Source organism: Falco cherrug, chromosome 11, assembly GCF_023634085.1.
Source record: "Falco cherrug isolate bFalChe1 chromosome 11, bFalChe1.pri, whole genome shotgun sequence".
NCBI lineage: Eukaryota > Metazoa > Chordata > Aves > Falconiformes > Falconidae > Falco > Falco cherrug.
Window position 1 is genome coordinate 20,277,876 of NC_073707.1, and position 19,221 is coordinate 20,297,096.

Here is a 19,221-nt window from a genome sequence, read left to right on the forward strand (position 1 = left end):
TTGAGTATCTTCCTCCTCTGTTCTCTCCTGGAGAACCTGATTCCACCTCATTTTGGCATGCATAGGGATTAAGAGTGAACTTAGTTAATCTTTATGGACATGGTGGGTGGTTGTTTCAGTTGCATTTCCCTCAACCCCCCCCCCCCCCCCCCACCCCCCCAATACATCAAAATAGTTCAGCACTGAAGTTCTTGCAATGAAGTAGTTACAAAGATGATTTTGCTGAAGTTGATAATTCCCAGGGGGTCTCACCAACTGGTCTGAAGTGTCCTCTTCAGCTAGGTACATGCTTCACCCCTACACCTCCAGGACTGGATTAGTCTCATCCTGCCACTGGTACCCACCTATACCCAGCTATGCTAGGGCAGGTGTCTCCTTCCCAGCAGAGATCCCCTCTCCCCCAGCTCTGGCCACTTTACGCTCCCTGGGGTATCTTGCTCATCACCTCTTGCCCACACACTCGTTAGCTGTTGCTTGAACCTGAAATCCGGTAAGCCCCATGCTTAGGGCAGCAACACCAGCTACAGATCCGGATAACCAGAGCTGTACGTCTGCACCTGAAACGTTGCTCGCTGCAGTTCTGTGTCTGGGGGTACAAGGGAGCCCGCCCGGCTCCTGCGGGCTGCCCCGAGCACAGCACCCGCTGATAAACCGGAGGGCTGCCTCGGGGCCGCGCTACCAGCCCGGTGGGCTGCAGGCGGCTGACACGCTGCCCAGACGGGGCACCGACCGCCCCCCCCCAGAGCAGCCCCGGGGGCGCGGGGGCTGCCGCCCTGCCTCTGCTTGCACGGAGGAGCCGGGCAAGCCGTGGAGGCTGAGGCTGGGTGCTCGGGCACCCGGCGCGATGCCCGAGGAGGTGCCCGGGGTGGCTGCGGCGGGGGCGGGCGGGGCTGCGGCGCCGGGGAAGCCCGGTTCCCCGCGGGGGCGGCGGGCGGCCCGGGGGCTGCCCGGGCGGAGGGGCAGAGCCGCCGCGGAGCTGCAGTTGCCTCGCTGTGCCTGCGCGATTTTTCTCATCCAAACCTCGATCACGTAGGATTGCGTAGAGGAGGGCGAGCGGGAGCAGCTGCAATTCGCCCGGAGCCCGGCTCCCGGCCGGTACCGACCCGACCCGCCCGGCCGCTGCGGGGCTCCCCGTCGCCCTGGCAGCAGCCCCGCGCGGCGTGGGCGTCCGGGGGGGGCTTCCCCGGCCCCTCCTCCCCTCGCCTTCCCCCCGCCTCGCCTCGCCCCCCCGCCGGCTGCCGGGCCGGGCCGGAGGATGCGGGCGGGCAGCGGGCGCGGCTCGGCTCCTCCTCGCCCCGCAGCCGTCGGGCGGCACCGCGGAGCATCCTGAGCTCCGCACGGAGCAGCAGCAGCAGCCACCGCCGCACCCCCCCGCCCTCTTCCTCCTCCTCCACCACCCCCTCCCCACCTCGCATCGCTCCTCCCGCCGCCGTTCCCGCCGCGGCAGCCGGGCCCGGGGCTGCCCCGGTGCCGAGCGCTCCGCGGCCTCCCGCCGGGCCGGACGATGTGGGTTGCTGCCGTCGGGGAGAGCCGCTGCCGGGGCAGAGGCGGCGAGCAGGGCTGGGGGAGCTGCGCCAGCCATGGCGCTGTGAGCCCGGGGCGCCGAGCTGCGGCGATGTGAGCCCGCACCCGCGGCCGAGGCGCCTCTTTTTTTTTTTTTTTTTTTTTAAATTTAATTTTATGGTATCGCCTCTTTTTTGTTCGTTTGCTGGCCTGCTGCTTTTTCCCGTGGCTGCTTTTTCCTTCCCCTCCCGCCCTCTCTGAGAGCGGAGTGGGGAGGGGGGGGGAAGAGGAAGAGGAGGAGTGCAAACAGAAATGCAGCGCGGCTCGCCCTGAGCCCGGCCGCGGGAGCGGAGCGGAGCTGCGTCCATGTGCGCGCACTGCCGCGCCGCGCCTCGGAGCAACCGCGCTGGGGCCGGGGCCGGCCGCGGGCCGGGGGGGCTCTGACTCATCCCACGGCCCCTCACCGGAGGGCGGCCGGCGGGAGGAAGCGCCGCCGCCTGCGCCCGAGCGGAGCGGCACCGCGCCGCAGGGACTCGCGGATCCTCCGCGCTCCCCCCCGCCCCCCCCCGGACACAGCTGCTGCCAGCGGACCTTTGCGAGCGGGGCAGCCGCCTCCCGGATTTACAAGGCGCGGGGGCACCGCCAGCCCGGCCGGGGGGTCTCGCCGACGGCCGCCCGCGCCGGGATTTGCGCTCCCCGGGGACAGACCCATGGGCGACGGGGTCCGGCGGCCAGCCATGGTTGTTAGCCCGGGCGCCCTGCTCCGCCTGGCCGGCTGAGCCCTCCCCGGCGCCGGGACTCGGGGCTGCAGCGCGTTCAGCGGGGCGTCCCCGTCCCCCGTCCCCGCGGGGCGCGGCGGCGGCTCGGCCCCAGCGCGCCCGGGCGGCGCCCCCCGGAGCGGAGCGGCGCGGGGGGGCCCATGAGCGGCGATGGCAGCGGCTATCGCCAGCTCGTTGATCCGGCAGAAGCGGCAGGCGAGGGAGTCCAACAGCGACCGGGTGTCCGCCTCCAAGCGCCGCTCCAGCCCCAGCAAGGACGGGCGCTCCCTCTGCGAGAGGCACGTTCTGGGGGTCTTCAGCAAAGTGCGTTTCTGCAGCGGCAGGAAAAGGCCGGTGAGGAGGAGACCGGGTGAGTACGGCGGGCCGGGGCCGTGGGGACCCGCTGGGCGCCGTGGGGCAGCCCCGCACCCGCCGGCGGGCTGCCCGGGGGGTACCGACGGGGACAGGCTTGCGCCGTGATCAACTTTCTGCTGGGTCCTGGCGGGTCTCCATCTCGGGCTGGTGGGCTGGGTGGGCACCGAGCTGCCACCGGCATCCCTCCACAGCTGTCCGAGGCGTGAGCAAAGCGGGGTCCTCCGGGAGAAGAGACCCACCCGCTTCATCAGTGCTAGCTTAACCCAGAATTGTATTTTTCCACCTCCCTATAGATACGCTTTTTAAGCAGTCTCCTCTTACTTTCTGCATAGTGACAAGGAAATCGATAAAGTGAGGATCAATCAGAATTGTGGCCATATGATAACTAGATCCATCAAGTGCTTGCTACTTCACGAACAGAGTTGTACTGGGCATTTCATTAGCTGGGAAAGCTTTCTAGATGACAGCTGCGCGACTGTTACACCTGATGTTGAGCTTGCAAGGACCTAGAAATGGTTTTTAGGGTAGTCTTTTCTTTCCCCTTTCTTTATCTTTTTGTGTGTGTGTGTGCTCAGTCTTGGTTCATTGTGGAAAACTTCAGCCTTAGTGTACGTGTTGCTCACATTTCCACGATGAAGTCCCACCACCCACGGTTTCAGTTCTGAGCTGTGCTTTGTGCTCTCAGCCATCCTTGGTAGGTGTGAGAACTTGGTACATGGCAAGAGTAGGCCCTCAGTTGAAATGTTCTTTACTTCTTCCTTTATTTTTTTCCTTGCTATAAATCACTACTAAGGTAGGAAAACAGATTGGTTTGAGAAGATGCTGTGAATGTGTACTTTTCTCAGATGTCCCTTAAAGTATCATGGTTAAAAAACAGCGATACTTGTTTACTCAGCTCCTTGGGATGTGCCATCAACCTGTGTAATCCTCTCATGTTTTCCATATACCTTAGTATTTTTTTTGTTGATTAGCCTCTTCATGAAGCTCCTTCTGCACATCTAAATTCTGTTAGTCATGACTCTTCCAGCAAGGTGTCAGAGCTAGCTGAGGGCTCCTCTTTTGGTCTGTAGATTGAGGTCCGTGACCTGTGTTTAAGCGAGGAACACAAAGAAACAGGGGGGAAAGCCTCATGCTATAGAGGGCCACTTACTGTTGTCAACAAAACAGAAAGAATAATTTCTCTGGATTGCTGTTAGCACCCCTGATCCACAGGCTGTGGGGCAAGGGCTACATTTAGCTAGCAAAATGCTTCAAGACTTGCAATGCATAGCTTAGGCTGTGAAAACTAGACTCCTTAACGGTCTGTTTTAAAGCAGTAACCAAAAGAGGATGCAAAATATCTGAAATTATAGCATGGCTTGAAATATTCAAAGGGAAAAGTTGCCTTTTTTTTCCTTTTTTTATTCTCAAGGCATGATGAGTGGTAGCTTGCTGGACCATCCCATAAGTTAACCTGTGAGCCCAGATGAAAAGATGGCTCTTGCCCCAGAAGTGTGGTCACTTTGTCTCAGGAAACACTCTTTGCAGTATCACGAGTGGGACCTGGGAGTCTCACTGATGAAATCTTTTCCCATTCCTCTTTTTCTCATCTCCATCTGCTATTGAATGACGTCCCTCAAGGACTAAAAGGGCTAGAGAGTCTAGACCTGTTACCTAGATTTCAAGATGTTTTGTCTCATTAAAGTTTGAGTGACTTTTACAGCAGGGTGGGGTTGGTGAGGCTTTTTGTTGGTCCTGCCACAGCGCTCCCAGCTGCACAGGTCCAATTCTGCTTCCTTGGGTCTCACTGAATACCTGTGAAGAATTGATGAATGCTAAGAATTCCCTCAACTTGCATGGACTTTCCATGCTGAGGAAGGTGTTCGATGACTACCAGAATCACCAGAGTGATTCAGGGAAGGCTTTTTATTGACTTAGAAGAAGGATCAATGCTACTCAGTGCTGTAAAAATAGAGCTGTTCAGTCTTTAGAGCTGTCAGTCAATCACTTGTAACTAGTACTGTATTCATTTTATAAAATGAAAGAAGTAGAGGAATTAAGTTGCTTTGAGAAAAAAATCAAGTGACTTCCCAGAGTATGGACTGTGTCTGCTTCAGTGCCCTAAATCCATCTCTTAAATAGAGATTTCTTTCAGTGGTACATCTTCCTGGGCTCAGGTATGCTGCTCAGAAGGCAGCATGCCACTGGGTTTGCTGCTGCTGAGTTTGTTTATTCAGGGAGTGTATTGTGCCCAGATAACTTACTCATGGTAGTCACTCTTCTGCATAGGGAATGACAGGCAAATGAATTGAAACTGGTTTAAAGAAACATGCATACATTGTGCAGTGACCCACACCCCCAGTGATTATGTGTACTTAATGATATGCTGGCTCAGTAGTTTGCGAGTCAGTGAAAGGAACGTGAGAAACATCCATGTTCAAAAGGGATACAATCCCATTTGGAAATGGTACAGTGCTAGGAGAGCTATCTTTACCTTTTTAAACATGACCTTGTTTTATGGCTATGGGGAGTAACTGTCAAAATACTTCACATTTACAGAGCGATTTTCATCTGTAGTACTCAACAAGCTCTACCAAATGGAGAGGATTCTTCCCATTTTACAGAAGGCGAGACCAAGGCATGGAGCAGTTACGTGACACAGAGATGTAATTCCTGATGCTCATTCCAGCACGCTGCGCTTTGGGTCCCCCGCTGCCAGTGAGCTTACGATGCGGCAACGGTGGAGCTGTAGCAACTCGCACCATTACAGAACTATAACTCTGGTGGTGGTTCATGTTCCCTTCACTCTTTGCTTTTGTAAAAGTAACTGCGTGAACTTAGGTCAATTAAGTGTTTTTAATATGTGACTTAGTGCTGTAACTAAAATATTCATCAAGATGTGCGTGAGTGGAGTTGCTTTGCACTGGTTGGCACCTTGTGCTCCGCTCCGCAGCCTGTGAAGGGAGAGTGAAATACTCCTGCTTTCCTATGGGAAGGGAGAATTCGCACCCAGTAGCAGTTCAGGCTCACTCGGCGGTGGGCATGAGTAGTCGCAGGTTGTGGCAGGCTATGGGGAACCAGGTCCGTGCAGGGACATCTTGTGTAATCAAAGCTGTCAGCTCCTAGGGAAAACAGACTGCCGAAACATCTCATTTGTGGTTGCAATAAGCACCATGTTGTAAAATGAGCAGTTGTTTCATCTGCCTTTCCAATGGACAAAGGCAGCGCGCTCTCATGCACGCTCTATGTTCTTTTATATCTCTTGCATGTGTTTGGCTCTAAGATGACGTATCAGTTTAAGACAGGCCAAATAAGGATGCTGAGTGCTGTGGACTAAGCTGAAAATTTGGACACATGGGCTTAATCCCATTATTGTGAATCAGTACAGGTCGTTGACTGCAATTGTGCAGATAACAAGCAGAATATGTGTATGTTGAACAGTACCTGTATGGTTGTAAGTATAAGGTACAGCTAGAAAAGATTAAATTATGTATTTTGGTCTGACCAGAGTAACTTGATAGAGGATTCAAAAGAAATTGCTGTATGGTATGGCTTTTTGGTGCAGTTTCAAGAGATGGATCCTTCATCAGAGAATGATAGATCCAGGAGTTGAATGCGGAAGACTAGACAAAGCAGCTCTCTCTACATGACTTCTCTGCCAACAAATGGTTGAACCAAGTAGTTTCATCCCCTCTGTGACTGAATTAAAGCATCCAGGCATGTCCCTTCTTCAGCTGTTCTGTGACAGGCTGGCAACCCTAGGCTGGTGGGTCCAGCTTGTCAGTGAAAGCTGTGGCCGTTGCTTCATCAACCATCTTCTCAGGCAGAGCTCACTCTGGAGAGCTGGGGTGCAGGTGGCCTTCCATCGTGCCATAGCCCCTGAAGCTATGGTGTTTGGGGGCTTTGCATGAAGGGAAACAGGCTGGAGCATCAGGCACAGTATCTGTGGGGGTTGGTGGAGATTTTATCTGAGTGAAGCTCACTGACAGGGTGGTGTTACTTGGGGAAACCATGTTTGAATTCAAGAAGCTTTGGGTCAGGCAGTGCCAGGCACTCGGTAGCATCGCCTCCATCCCTTCAGGCATTGCTTCTGTAGATGAGTTTCCAGCTCAGAATGCAAAGCTCAGTCTCAAACAGGTTTTTTTTACCCCAGGAAAAAGAAAAAAATCCTGTGTTGTCTTTTTCATCCCCCCCACCCCATCTGATATGTATTTTGTGCTCCTCCAGGGAAAGGATGCTTTTCCTTAAAGAGATCTAACGGCTTCTTCCCAAGTGAAGAAAACGGCTCACACACAGAAAAACCGCAGTAAATTAAAACATGTTTTCCCTTTGTGGTGTTTCTCATTTTGAATAATAAATGGAGATTTGGAATTTAAAATGTACGTATGTAGATATTTATGCAGCAGTATAAGTAAAATACAAGAGCAAGTTTAGTTGAAGGACACAGAAGGTCTTTGTTCATTTCGAAATTCATTTAAAATATTTGAGAAGTCTGTCATCTCTGCAAGCTGTTAAATTCCCCGAGTTAAATCCTGAAGTCCTTTCTGATTTCATGCAGGGTGAAAATGATATTTGAAGCTCAGGGTAAAAACCACCTTTTTAGCTCCCTGTTAAATTTGTCTGAGTCCTTGCCTGTTTGTATGGAGTAGTTCGTCTCAGAACAGCTGTAATATCTGCCTAACCTGTGGAATTTGGCCCCTCTGTTGCTACAGTGTCCTAATGCCGGCTGCATTATCTCAGCAAGCACATAGCTGCATGTCTGCAGTAGGATTCAAGCAGGTTCCCAGCACTTCTCCATAATGTTTGTATGAGTATCTGGATGTGTGCCCAGCCAAGGGGGGGTCCATCCCATTCTTCTGCCTGCTCCTCTGCAGGATTTGGTGCTGTGCCCCACCTCTAAGGAATGGCTGGAGGAAATGGAAATGGCTGGAAATCTTGGCATTGTCTGGCCAGCAAGAGCTCTTAAAAGTGTTAGCTGAGATGAGGGTGTGCATGCCAAGTGGGCAGCCAAACATGAGCCTCATGTCAAGGGGAAGGGGCACAGCCCTGAGGGTGTGCATCCTCCTTGTCTGGGGCAGTCTGTCATCGGTGAGGTCTGCCATAGCTCTGTAAGGTCCTTCTGCGCCCGCCGGTGCTAGTGAATGCCAAAACAGCCAGGAGCGGGGAAAATGCTCCCTCCTGCTCATGACAGCTCAGCAGAGGGGGTTCATTTTATCAAATTGATCCCCGGGGGTGGTATCACACACGTTCGTGACTTGCAGATGTGGTGACTGTCACGGTGTGTGCCTGTGCTCAGTTACTGGGAGGTGGTCGGGTAGCAACCCTGAGCTCTCTGGCTGTAAAATCTGGGGAAGAACTGCAGAGTCCCAGCTCACTCCTGAGCATGGAAAACTCAGCTGCCAGCCCGCTTTGCAACACAGCTTGTGGGTGAGCATGTCAGTCAGTAAGCCACTTTGGACTAGTTCTGGACTGGATATGGTTGTTGCCAAGAAAATCCGTGGAAGTCATCCAAGCTCCTAGAGCGATGGATATCTTCTCTCCCCATGGCCTCAGGGGTAGCTGTGCTTGTGGGAGCAGTGAAACTTGTTAGCCAGCAGAGGAGGTTCACCATTAGAGCAGTACAAATGATTGATTCCTTCTTCACCAGCCAAATAAAAAAGTCAGGGCAAAAAGAGGTTCATAAGTGATTATTTTCCCTCCCCACAAAATAAAAGATCCATATAAATCAGTTTATCATTGACTGATATAACTTTTTTTTGGGGGGGGGAAAGAAAAGGTGCAATTTCATTTGGAGGGTTTTTATATGTGTATTTTTCCTTAACTTTCAGGTATACTTCTAAATGAAATGTTGCTTTGAAATAAAAAATAAAAAATTTGAGTTCCAAAAATACCAAAATGAAGACAAGATTTTCTTTCTTCCTTCCTTTCTTCCTTGCATTTCTGAATTCAGCATGAATTTAGAATAATTTCAGTAGACCAGATACCGCATATTTTAACATATACCTATTACAAAAAAAATCAACAGCTTGACTCGGTCAGTGCGGAGAGCAGGGCTGCCACAGGAGCTGAAGAGACTGTAAGAATCTCACTCCTGTGAGAGAAGACGTGATTGTGAGTCTCACTATGTTGTGCAGACTGGCTTGGGCTTGTCTTTCCTTCTTTCTTCTCCCCAAATGAGCACACCATGAACTGCCAAACAGCATGGTGGCCAGGTAGGCGTTTGTTCCATACCTCTGGCATTCGTTCCGTTTGATCCATCCCTCTGAACAGTCATGTGCACGTTATTTCTAGGAGTTTCCTACTCCCGCACAGCTGAAGCCAAGCTGTGATTTATTATTATTAAAATTAAAGAAAGAATTTTAACAAGCAAAACGTGTAAGAGATTCGCATCCCTTTCATATTTGCAAGCTCTATGGCTTGGCAGAAGGTGACCGAGAGTACAGAAGACAGCAGGTCAGGAATGCAGCTCCAAAGAACGAACCTTTAAATACACATAAATTTCCATATGCTCTGTGTGCTGTTGTAGCATCTTTGCCGTGGCTGCATTATTGTTGTGCCTTAATCTTGGAAGTCTCTTGTGAAGTGACCTGTACCAAAATTGTCTACTCTGTACCTGGGCTGCACATACTGCAGTCTTATCAGGGAATGGCCCCTTTATACTCTTTCTCCTGCTTCATGCATGGTTCATCTTTATTCCCTAGCTAACACAATATTCTTCATATTAATAGATAATCCTTTTTAATCATAAAGCAACCTTCCATATCTATTGTTTTACCTTTGCCCTGTTCTGACATATAGCAGAATCCTGAAATAACTCGGTGTTTCCAGGGGTTGATTTTACTTTGCATCTCTATTACAAGCTGCAGTAGGGCCATGGACACACTTCATGCCCCTCACCCAGCAAACACCACTATCAGGGGCTCCTGTAATAATTTTTCAAGGGGGATCTGTGCTTTGAGAAGAGACAATGTGGACACTGAATTTGTGCAGTGTGGTATCAGGGTGGTAGGGATACAGCTTCCTGACAGCACTGTCTCTGAAAATAGCAGCTACGACACATTTTTAAAATGGTAAACCAGAAGGCAGCTTTCTAGAGAGCTGTGGAACACGACTGTTCAGGCAGACCACTCTGGCTTTTCCAGCCCCCACGCTGCAGCATAGACAAATAACTGCGTGCTTGTACCAAGCACTGAATTGGGGCACTCTGAAACCCTGCTGGAGCTTACATGGCTGCTGAGAAAATTCAGCTGGATGTGCCCTGACACCTGTCAGACACCTCTGCTGTCCTATGCTCATTTCAGAATGTCCTGGCTAAAGGTGACAGAGGGACATAGCCACAGGCTTGGAGGCAAGGTGGTGGCTTGAGCCCTGAGCCCTTCCTGACTTGAGGGATGTGCTGATGGCTGGTTGCTGGCATGATGGGGAAGACCGGTTCCATGCAGCAGGTCCAGGCATTAATGCTCTCTGCCCTTTCCCCATGGAGTGGGCTGGGCTGTGAGGTGAGGGTTAATGCTCGAAACAGCAGCAGCACTGAATGGGGTTTCACAGCTCTGCTTCTGCATCTGCTCTGTGGCTTTTGGGTTGTCCCTTTCCCACAGTGTCATGGGGAGATGACTGCGCTGCTGTGCCTGGGGTCCTGCTAAGGAGGTGCTGTGTGTGGTTGTGCTGCTCTTGACAGAGCTTTAAGCTGGGAGGAGTATTGAGCTCTTGTGCAGACCCTGGCTCTGGTCAGGGCAAGGAGGGAGGCAGCAGTAGTGGCTCCTCTCTCTTCTCGGTATCATGTGCATCTGTTGTGCCTGAAGTTGTGTGTGGGAGGAAGGGGGGATTCTGTCCAAGGGACACCTCCTTCAGAGTCTGACTTGCATCAGTGCCCCCTTCTTCAGCCTTACTAAGTACAAGGGTGAACTAATTCTGTTTTGGATGGTCCTTGACACAGTCATGTTCCCAAAGAGAAACCCTCAGCTGGTGACCTGTGGCGCTTCTCTGTTCAGAGGGTAGGCAGCCGTGGTTGAAGGAGGTGAGCAGTTACGCTGCTGCCTGCCTGTGCTCCCCGTCTTTCATTCTGAGGCCTTTTCAGTGCAATAGTTCATGTTTGGAGTGCTTGACTCCATCAATAGATGTCTGAAAAGGGGAGATGTGAAATGGCTGGTTGTTTCCAAGGGTGCGGGCTGGATTTCAGGAGGAAGCTCCAGGGCTAGATACAGCCGCTACAGTGATGGAGAGCACAGAGCTTCTCCCCCATCCCACAGCAGCATCCACAGAGCACGTTGTGCAGAGCTCTTTTCCTGTGGCATTCCTGTCTCACCTTCCCTCCAGCAGCGTGCTCTGTTAAGGGGGTGTGTTACATCCAGTGAACAGCTACATGCTGTGAACTGGCAAAATATCCACAGAGAGGCAATATAATTCTGTTGCTTCTTCCTCTTTCCCAGCTGAAGGCTGATTGCGCTCATGATAAAGATAAAAAAACCCTGTAACGTTCCTTACTTGAAATATTTAAGCATTTTGGATTGAAATGAAGGAAGAAAAGAGTCAGGTCTTGAGGTTAATAGAACATGCTCAATTAATTGGTATTTATCTAGAACAGGATAGTTTGCAGTCCCCTCCTCTTGCTGTCTGCACAGATAGTTTCTTTGCTTAGCAGTTGCCACCCGTATTGCCTGAACTGCCAAAGAAATACACTTCCTTCATTCCCCAAAGTAAAACTAATTGTAAAAGGTCAAGCAGTATGGGACTGCTGCAAGTGAAGCCAGGCTGCAAAAAGCCAGTACACGTCTTCCAGAAAATCCAAAAGCAGTAGAAATTAGCAAAAAGACACAGTGATTTTGGCTTCCAGGGACCAGCTCAGAGTTTGGAAGCACACAGCAGTTGCTGAAGGATGCTCCCTGGGGATCTTGGAGCCACCGGGCTGCAGGAGATGTAGGGATCAGACATTGGCAGGTGAGGGGCTTGGACCATCCACCCACTCCCACTCCTGTAAGTGGATCTGGATCTGAATTGCTGGCTGCTTGCACCCTCTGCCTCAGCTATCGATCTGCAGCCGTCCATGCGGGCATCCTCTGGTGACCAACCTCATGCTCTTGTGGGGATTTTCTGTGACAGTGGCTAAAAGGGCTGGCAGAGCATGCAAAATAACCACCAGTTCTCTGCTGACTTTTTATACTTCGGTTTTATGCTCTTCAGCACGGAGTCTACCTGCTGGCTAACTCATAGCATCATTATTTTTATATTTATAAACATTTGTTTTGGCTTTTATTTCATTTCCTTCTATACCACTTCTACCTTGTCCGCTTCTGTAAATATTTCTATTTTTCTTTCTGTTTCTTCACAAACACAGCTCTAATTTCCATTGAATATATTTTAGGGTTTAGAGCTAGGGCCTGATAGCAGCTCCTGAATGATTAGAAATCACCAGGTGAAGTTTGAGAGCTCCTGAACTCCAAGCTCTCAGGCAGCGAGGGCTGGGCAGGCTCCTGGGCAGCTGGAGGAGCAGGAGCTGTGTTCGGAGACCTGTTTGAGAGGCAGATTTTCTGTTTTCACTCCATCTGCACTGTGTCGTCCTGAGCACACGCATCCCTGGGGAGGGAGCTCGCTGTTTACAGCTTTCTCCTGAGATGGCAGTGGGGTGGCTGGTGAGCCTGCCTGTCTCACTGGAGTCCTCAGGGCCGTCTGACATCAGGAATGAGATGTTTGTAGTGAGATAGGAACCAGGAAACACCGTCCTTATTTAGAACAGAGTTTTACGTGGAATGAGGCAGATGATAGCTTTCTCACATCACGAGTGTTTTATTAAGGTTGAAGGAAATCTCTGGCTCAGGTGGAAAATTAAAATCATTCTGCAGGTAAAAAAAGGTGTATTTTCACAAAGCAAAAGGAAAGAAGAGAACTTTGAGTCACATGGTGGGTTTTGGCCATTTTTAGCATGATTTTGCTCTTTGAAGTATAGTATTTCAAACCAGAGTGGCACAAGCAGCACATTTTCTTTATACATTTGGGTATTGTGTAAGATTTGTTGAAATTTAGTAACATTATAATTTTGGGTCAAAAAATGCTTGCAAATGGCTACAGGAATGCTTAAGCTGCTTTAGTGCAGTAAGCAAAAAGAATCTTATAATACAACCTGATTGATTCAAGCTTTTAATTTTTCCACATCGCAGGCTCATTACCTATTAAATAAAGAAGTCTCACACCTCTTACCCCTTTGGAAAATGCTGCGGGAGTGCATGAGGGATACTGAAGCAAAAGGGGGTATTATTGCCTGGTGTTATTAAACGCTTGCAGAGTGACACTGGGACCCAAATTTTACCCTGCATTGCCATCCAGTGATGATCCAGAGCTGTTCTGTGAGCTGGTGTTGGTAGGACCAAGTACTGTCCCCCAAGACCAGCGTCATCTTTGATTAATTTCTGCTCAGTGCTTGTTGATAGCATGTTCCATCCATTTTCTATTTTAATGAATTTACTTTTCTAGACATGCGGAGTGGAGTGGAAGATTGATGTAGTTGTTTCTGTAGTGCGTTTTGTTTGTGTGAGGGACTTCTCGGCATTTCTGCAGTATTTCAGGCCTGTTGGATTGATGGGGAAAGCGGAGAGATTTAGCGTCTGAGAATAGTACAAATTACAGTGCCATGGCAGGCGTGAACAGCAGGGATGGCATCTGCTCATGTGAGGGCTATTAGTGATCTGGTGCCTTGCGTGGCGCATTTCAAGGTGAGGGGAGCTGGGGACTCTGTCGTAGAGCCCTTCAAAAACTCGGGGTGCAGAAGTGTGAGAATGTCACCGAGTTGTGGTCACCTAGCAGCAAGGCTGAAGGGACCCCCAAGGCTGACTAGTTCAACCACAGCCCTGAGCTAATAATCGACGTACATTCCCCAGACAAATGTTTTTTAACCTGTTCTTTACATCCTCCCATGGATCAAGTACTAGGTAGAAAGAGTCTCCTAATATTCAAACCAAATCTTTCTAGGAAACCAGGGAGAAATTTGCTTAATTGACAGTGAAGTAGTTTTATGTTGCACATTGGAGTCAACAAAACAGAACACAGCCTTTCTAACTGCTCAAGTGGCAAAGTGCTGCCACAAGACTGCCCAGGATTTCTGACCCATCAGACAAGTCCCTAGGATGTGTCTGGGCGAAGCGTGGCCCTGTAGGAAACCCTCTCCTCCTCCATCCCTGTTTGGAGGGCGAGGGGTGCTGCAAGCATGGGGAGGGGGCAGTTATTTTTCTACTTCTCCCTCCTGCCAGCTCCAGGCAGCACAGCACAGCAAGCAGCAGCTCCAGGCATCATCCTCCCAGCCTGCCTTTCCACCTCACTTGGACGTAGTGTAGCTGTGGCCACTTCTTTGCTGGTATGAGCTTTTGGCTCCATCATCCCTCAACCCATAAGTTCTTCAGGGTGGGGGTCCACATTTGCTAAATTTTCATGCGGCATTTGAGCTCTCATTGCTGGTATGGGGAAGGGCTAGATTTTACTCCCCATGTTTCCCCTTTGCAGCTGCCTTTGCCCAGGAGCTGCCACAGCTTGTGGGGGCCAGAAGGATGCCCCCATAAAGGAGTACATGCTCAGTTGCTTCATGGAGCCACATCTGCACCCAAAAGAAATGCACCGTGTGACTGTGGGCTCACACATAATATTTATGCTATCCTCTGTTTCACTCTGGGTGAATATGCTGTAATTTTGGCTAATTACACAATATGTCAGGAATAATTGCAGGGTGTTCCTCAAAATAAATAATATATCTTGTGTGCTCTGCTATTTATACTTACAAGCATGCTTTCACCTTCAGTAGCCAAGGCATTGACTGTGCCGGAAAATGACAGGTTAGGAGCTGTAGCTACAACTTCTTTTCCATTAAACTTCTAATATTTTTTTTAATTCCCTTACTTGAAAAAGCTCACCCTGCATAAATTCTGGAACAGCCCTGCATATCTCCTTAATGCTTTGTGTTCTTGTCAGGCTTTGTTTTTTTCCTCATTGGAGCTCAAGTCAATACAGGTGTAGAAGATTGCTCTTTAAAAAGGAAATGTTTTGAAATTTTGACTGCTGGTAAAACACACTGGATCAACAGAGCAACACAAACAGTGTCCTGGGGAGGCAAACAGAAACCCAGGAGTGTAGCTGTATGAAGAATTGATTTTTTAGTTCTCTGGCTAAATTAAAGAAGTTATGGGGAGGAGGGGGTTCAGATTCAATGCAATATTCCATTCTGCTTGAAATGAAACTTTGGCTTTCATCTCCAGCTCTTTTAACATATTTTGGTTGGTTTTTTTTTCATTATATTCTACCAAACAAAATGTCTAGTAAGAAAAAATCAGAACTTATACTCTTTTCAGATCTTCCCCCTGCGCACCCCCACCCACCCCCCACCCCCTTAATGAGATGGAGTTTGTGTATAGCTTCAGCTGCTCTTACTCTGACTTTTTTAGCAAAATATTCAGCTAGACAGTTTCACCCAGAGGTCAGCAATGCTGTGCCAAAATATCTGGTGGCAGTTAGGCCATCAGTCCTTGCCATCCCATTGCTTTCACCTGTGGTGGTCTTTGGGGACCTCTTTTGGCCCTGCAGTGCCAGAGATGGCCTGCTTGTCCTTAGTTTGTGTGCAGAGTGGCTAGCTCATGCATCACATACATCAGTTAGGTATTTGCTTTCTAGGCAAGACTCATCCAAGACTTTGGACCTCTTTATCCTTGAGCCTTGGACCTTAGGTGGCTGTCATATGGGATCCAGAGCTTGGAAAGCGAGTAAGCTGCAGGGTGACTTCTATAAGTCCTAACATACATAGGCTCCTAGAAAAAGGGTGGCCTGGGAGATATATTTAGCAGTGGTTGCATGTTGCACCCCCCATTTTCAGTGCTTTATGTGACTCCTTTCTCTGCCCCTTACCTCAGACTTGTATTAACATCTGCATAAAGCTGATTCCCTTATTATTATGGGAGGGCCTGCATAAATGCCAGTGCTGTGCAGCGACATCCTTTCCACCTACTCTACAAGTGCGAAATAAAGACTTCCTTGGAGGGACTCATCTTTGTAAGAGCAAAGCGGGTGCAGAGCTTTGCATATGCCTGCTCCTCGGTAGAGGGGTGCAGGCAGCTAGCTGTGCTCTGTGCTGGAGGGCTAATTACTATTCCTCCTTGCAGGCATCAGGACAGGAAAGGAAATCACTTCTCGGGATGCTCTTTTTGCCTACAAGGTGCCACTCTGCTCTAGTGAATCACTGACAGTGACAGGAGGCGATTGCTTTGATGGATGCTGTCATCAGCTTGAGCCCATCATCCCTCTGAGTTAGGGAAATGTCATTTTTGGAAGCTTGTCCTTCAAACGCAGAGGCCATCCCTGTCAGCACAGCCTGTTATTTCATGTAATGTGTCCTGGAAACATCAATTGTCTCTCTGTAGTTATTAGCCCTGGGTGGAGATTCACACTTGAGATGAGTAAATACACAAGTGTGCCATGCAGCCCTATTGTCTCAGAGTAATTTTCTTCTCAAAATAAATTCCCTGTAATTGGAGGGTGCCACTAACCCTGTAATCACGTTCAACTGGAGCTGGGCATGGCCTTCATTCTGCATCATCAGGAAAGGAGCTGGGATCAACTGTTCAGTATCCCTGGAGTCACAGACCTCAGGAATAAATCTTAGCATCAGTCAGTCAGCCTGTTTACATCTCTCCATCCTACTCACAGGCTGGGTGATGTGCCTGTGTGTTACGCTGAATGGCTGTATCTAAATTGAAGGGGTTTGTGGCAGCTTTGCAAGGTGGGGTTCAATGCCTGGCTTTGCTGCGGAGCCCTTCCTAATGCTTGGGCAGCTGCTGTTCCCCACGGTGATGTGACCTCTGCACAGGCAGCCTGAGGAGGCATCCAAATGCAAATGCCCACCCACCCACACTGCTCACCTCCCTCTGCAGTTCATTTGCCCTCTCCCTGCCTGTTACTCAGGATGCTACAGGCTTTGTTGCCCAGTCCATCCAGGCTACCTGCTTGTGGGCTTCCTCGAGGCAGAGCATGTCCTTCTGCTCTGAACAGTGTTGCTGAGTTTAGCCACAGAAGCCGTGGAACACGTTTTGTGGGGCTGGGAAACATCCTTCTTGCCTCTATGTGCTTTTCTGCATGCAGTGAGTCCCGTGGGAGCTGAAAATGCTCAGCACTTTGCAGCAGGACTTCCTGCCTTTGCACCCAGTTGGAGTGTCCCCCAGGGTCACCACATGTGGCTCAGGAGGCTTCAGCCTGCTTCATGCAGAGTCCCTGCAGGTGCAGTCACAGACACCCATGCGCAGTGTCTGCTGACGGCTCATGCTCTGCCATAGCCACAGCTTGGAAGAGTTGGGCAGGGTGTTTGGTTGGGGGAAACACACCCCTGGTCTTCAAGGGCAGCACATCTTGGTGCAGCTACAAGTGCTGTTACTCCTGATCTTCCCAGTCTGGGTGGATTCAGTGAATTATTGTAGTGAATTGAGCTATTAAACTTATGCCGACAACAATGCACTTAACTGGGGACAGCCACTTGCTTCATCTTAACTCCAGACACCCTGGAGAACTTAGCAGGTCCTGGCTGAGAAAAAAAGCCAACATTTTTCTCCCTCAGCTTTTCATCTTCTCTTTCTCCCTGAGTTCTGTGTTGATGCCTGTCACCATAGTAATCTTCACGGAGGTCACCAATGCATTTTTGTGCTGAGTTAATACAAGCCTTCATTAATACTGTACTTCTGAAGGAGGGATTTTAGTGCCTTTGTCTGCATGTGTTTGCAGTATTTAGCTTATTGAGTATTCTGGAACCCATCCTTTTCAGGGGAGAGGAACTGTAGTTTCTGCAGTGGCACTTTAAACATGGAGTTAATCTAAGTAAATTAGGAGCAGTTTATGCTCTGACTTGAATGCTGGTTTTGGTGCGTTAAGGATTTGAGTGCTGGTTGGGTGAGTCATAAATCAACCTCCCATTATGACAGCTGCAGCCTGAATGGGGGAAAATAAGAATAATGAAATGTGTAAATTCCAGGCTAAAATGTTTAATTGCAATAAACAAATGTTTAAAGAACGTTTAGGTGAAATATGCTCCTGGGATGTATTACAGTTCCCATGTCTGCAGTCACATCCTCACCAAAACCGTTGCACAGGCCCAGAGGAGAGTCAGCAGTATGCCCAGCCATGGTTCACGTCAGGGCTGGAGACACACTCTCCCTTTGCAGACCAGTGTCCTTAGCAGGTACCAGAGGGAATGTTTTGGGAGCCTGCCACTGGCATCCCTGGCAGCCTTGCTAAGACTGGGCAGAGGCATTGAGTCACAGTGTGTCCTGCTGCAGAAGAAGAGAACAACCAAACAGGCAAGTCTCCTGTTGAAATCATGCAGTAGGAACATTCCTTCTACCTTGTTGCAGGTTGCTGAATATAAAATGGCCACTTGCTGTCAACGCCAAAAGCCTCAAGAGTTTAATGCCACAGCCAGCACAGTGCACTGCTGGCACCCAGCACAGTAACTTCTTGAGTGGATTTAAAAGCAGTTCTGCACCAGCAACCTCAAGCAGAGGGCTGCCTCCCAACCAGAGCATCACTATGAGTTGTAAGAATCCTTGGAGCCAGTGGCTCAAACCCCTGGAAGATCACTAAGCCCTTCCTCTTTTCAAGAGGTTGTTGAAAAGCAGCTTCTCTGAGATCCCTACTGTTAACTCAAAGTTCAGATTAAGGCGACTGCTGTCGGTAGGGTCTTGTTGAGTCTCTTTAGATTTTCTGGCCCCAGGAGAAGTGGGGTTTGGCTTGCTGCAGCCTCAGGTATTGCTGTAACAAGAGGTGTTCTGTGAACTGCAAGAAATGAGGCCATGGCAGACTGCCTTCCACAATGGAGTCTCAACTGGAAATCAGCGTTGTGCCCTATTCCTTGGCTCTCCAGAGCTCAGGCTGGATTCAATTGAGCTGCCCTACAGTGCTTCATAGCATGTAAGGTTCCTTTACCCAGGTCTTTATGCTGCTGCTTTGGTGATGGGAATAAGCAAGAATTAGCATCCTCAGTGGGGCTTTGCTAAATGCAGGGCTGGTATATAACCTCATAGTTCCTCTCTGCCTTAAGGGGAATTATTCTGCTTGTGTGTTCTCCATTTTCCAGTTAATGGGGTGAGTTCTGTATTTACCTTAAATAGTAGAACTAAAAGAAAAGGTCAATAAAGAGCTAGCGCTATTTCTGGTAAGAGGCATTTCTGCCAGCATCCCTATCAGAGCTGTTGCTCTTTTCCCCACAGCACACAGCAAATACCTTCAGCAGTGCCTGTGGTTTGAGGGTGAGGAATGTTGAATCTGCAGAGTAGCTGATTGGGACATGATCCCCCAGCCTTCTGTAAGCACACCCCTGGAGATCAAACAATGTGTGAGCACCCTGCAACCGTCATGTCCTTGGCAAGCCCCCGGAGAGTGAAAATCACTGTATAGCTGTACAATAAGGCAGGAAGCAAAGCAGCTGATGGTGAACTGAGATGACTTAAGGCTCAGCAGCAGAACAGCTGAAATGAATAATGGCAGCATCACATTACCATTTAAGTAGAGACAAGGAGATTAACAGTCAGATCATGCTTTAGTTAGCCTCAGCTGTGTTAAAGGGCTCAGAAAGTTAAAAGCAGGGCAAGCA

General features: G+C 49.6%; 1 protein-coding gene across 5 annotated transcripts in view; it reads left to right on the forward strand.

Annotated features, from left to right (window-relative positions):
• Positions 1-19,221, forward strand: part of FGF12 (fibroblast growth factor 12) — a 227,724-nt gene that overhangs the window by 123,798 nt on the left and 84,705 nt on the right. Inside the window, exon 1 of one of the 5 annotated variants that reach the window (XM_055723882.1) lies at positions 1,267-2,631. The exons of the other annotated variants lie outside the window; for them this stretch is intronic. Coding sequence (XP_055579857.1) covers positions 2,433-2,631 — 199 coding nt within the window. The 5' untranslated portion in view covers positions 1,267-2,432. Of the gene's footprint in view, positions 1-1,266; positions 2,632-19,221 lie in introns of those variants that run through there. 5 annotated transcript variants of the gene reach the window in all.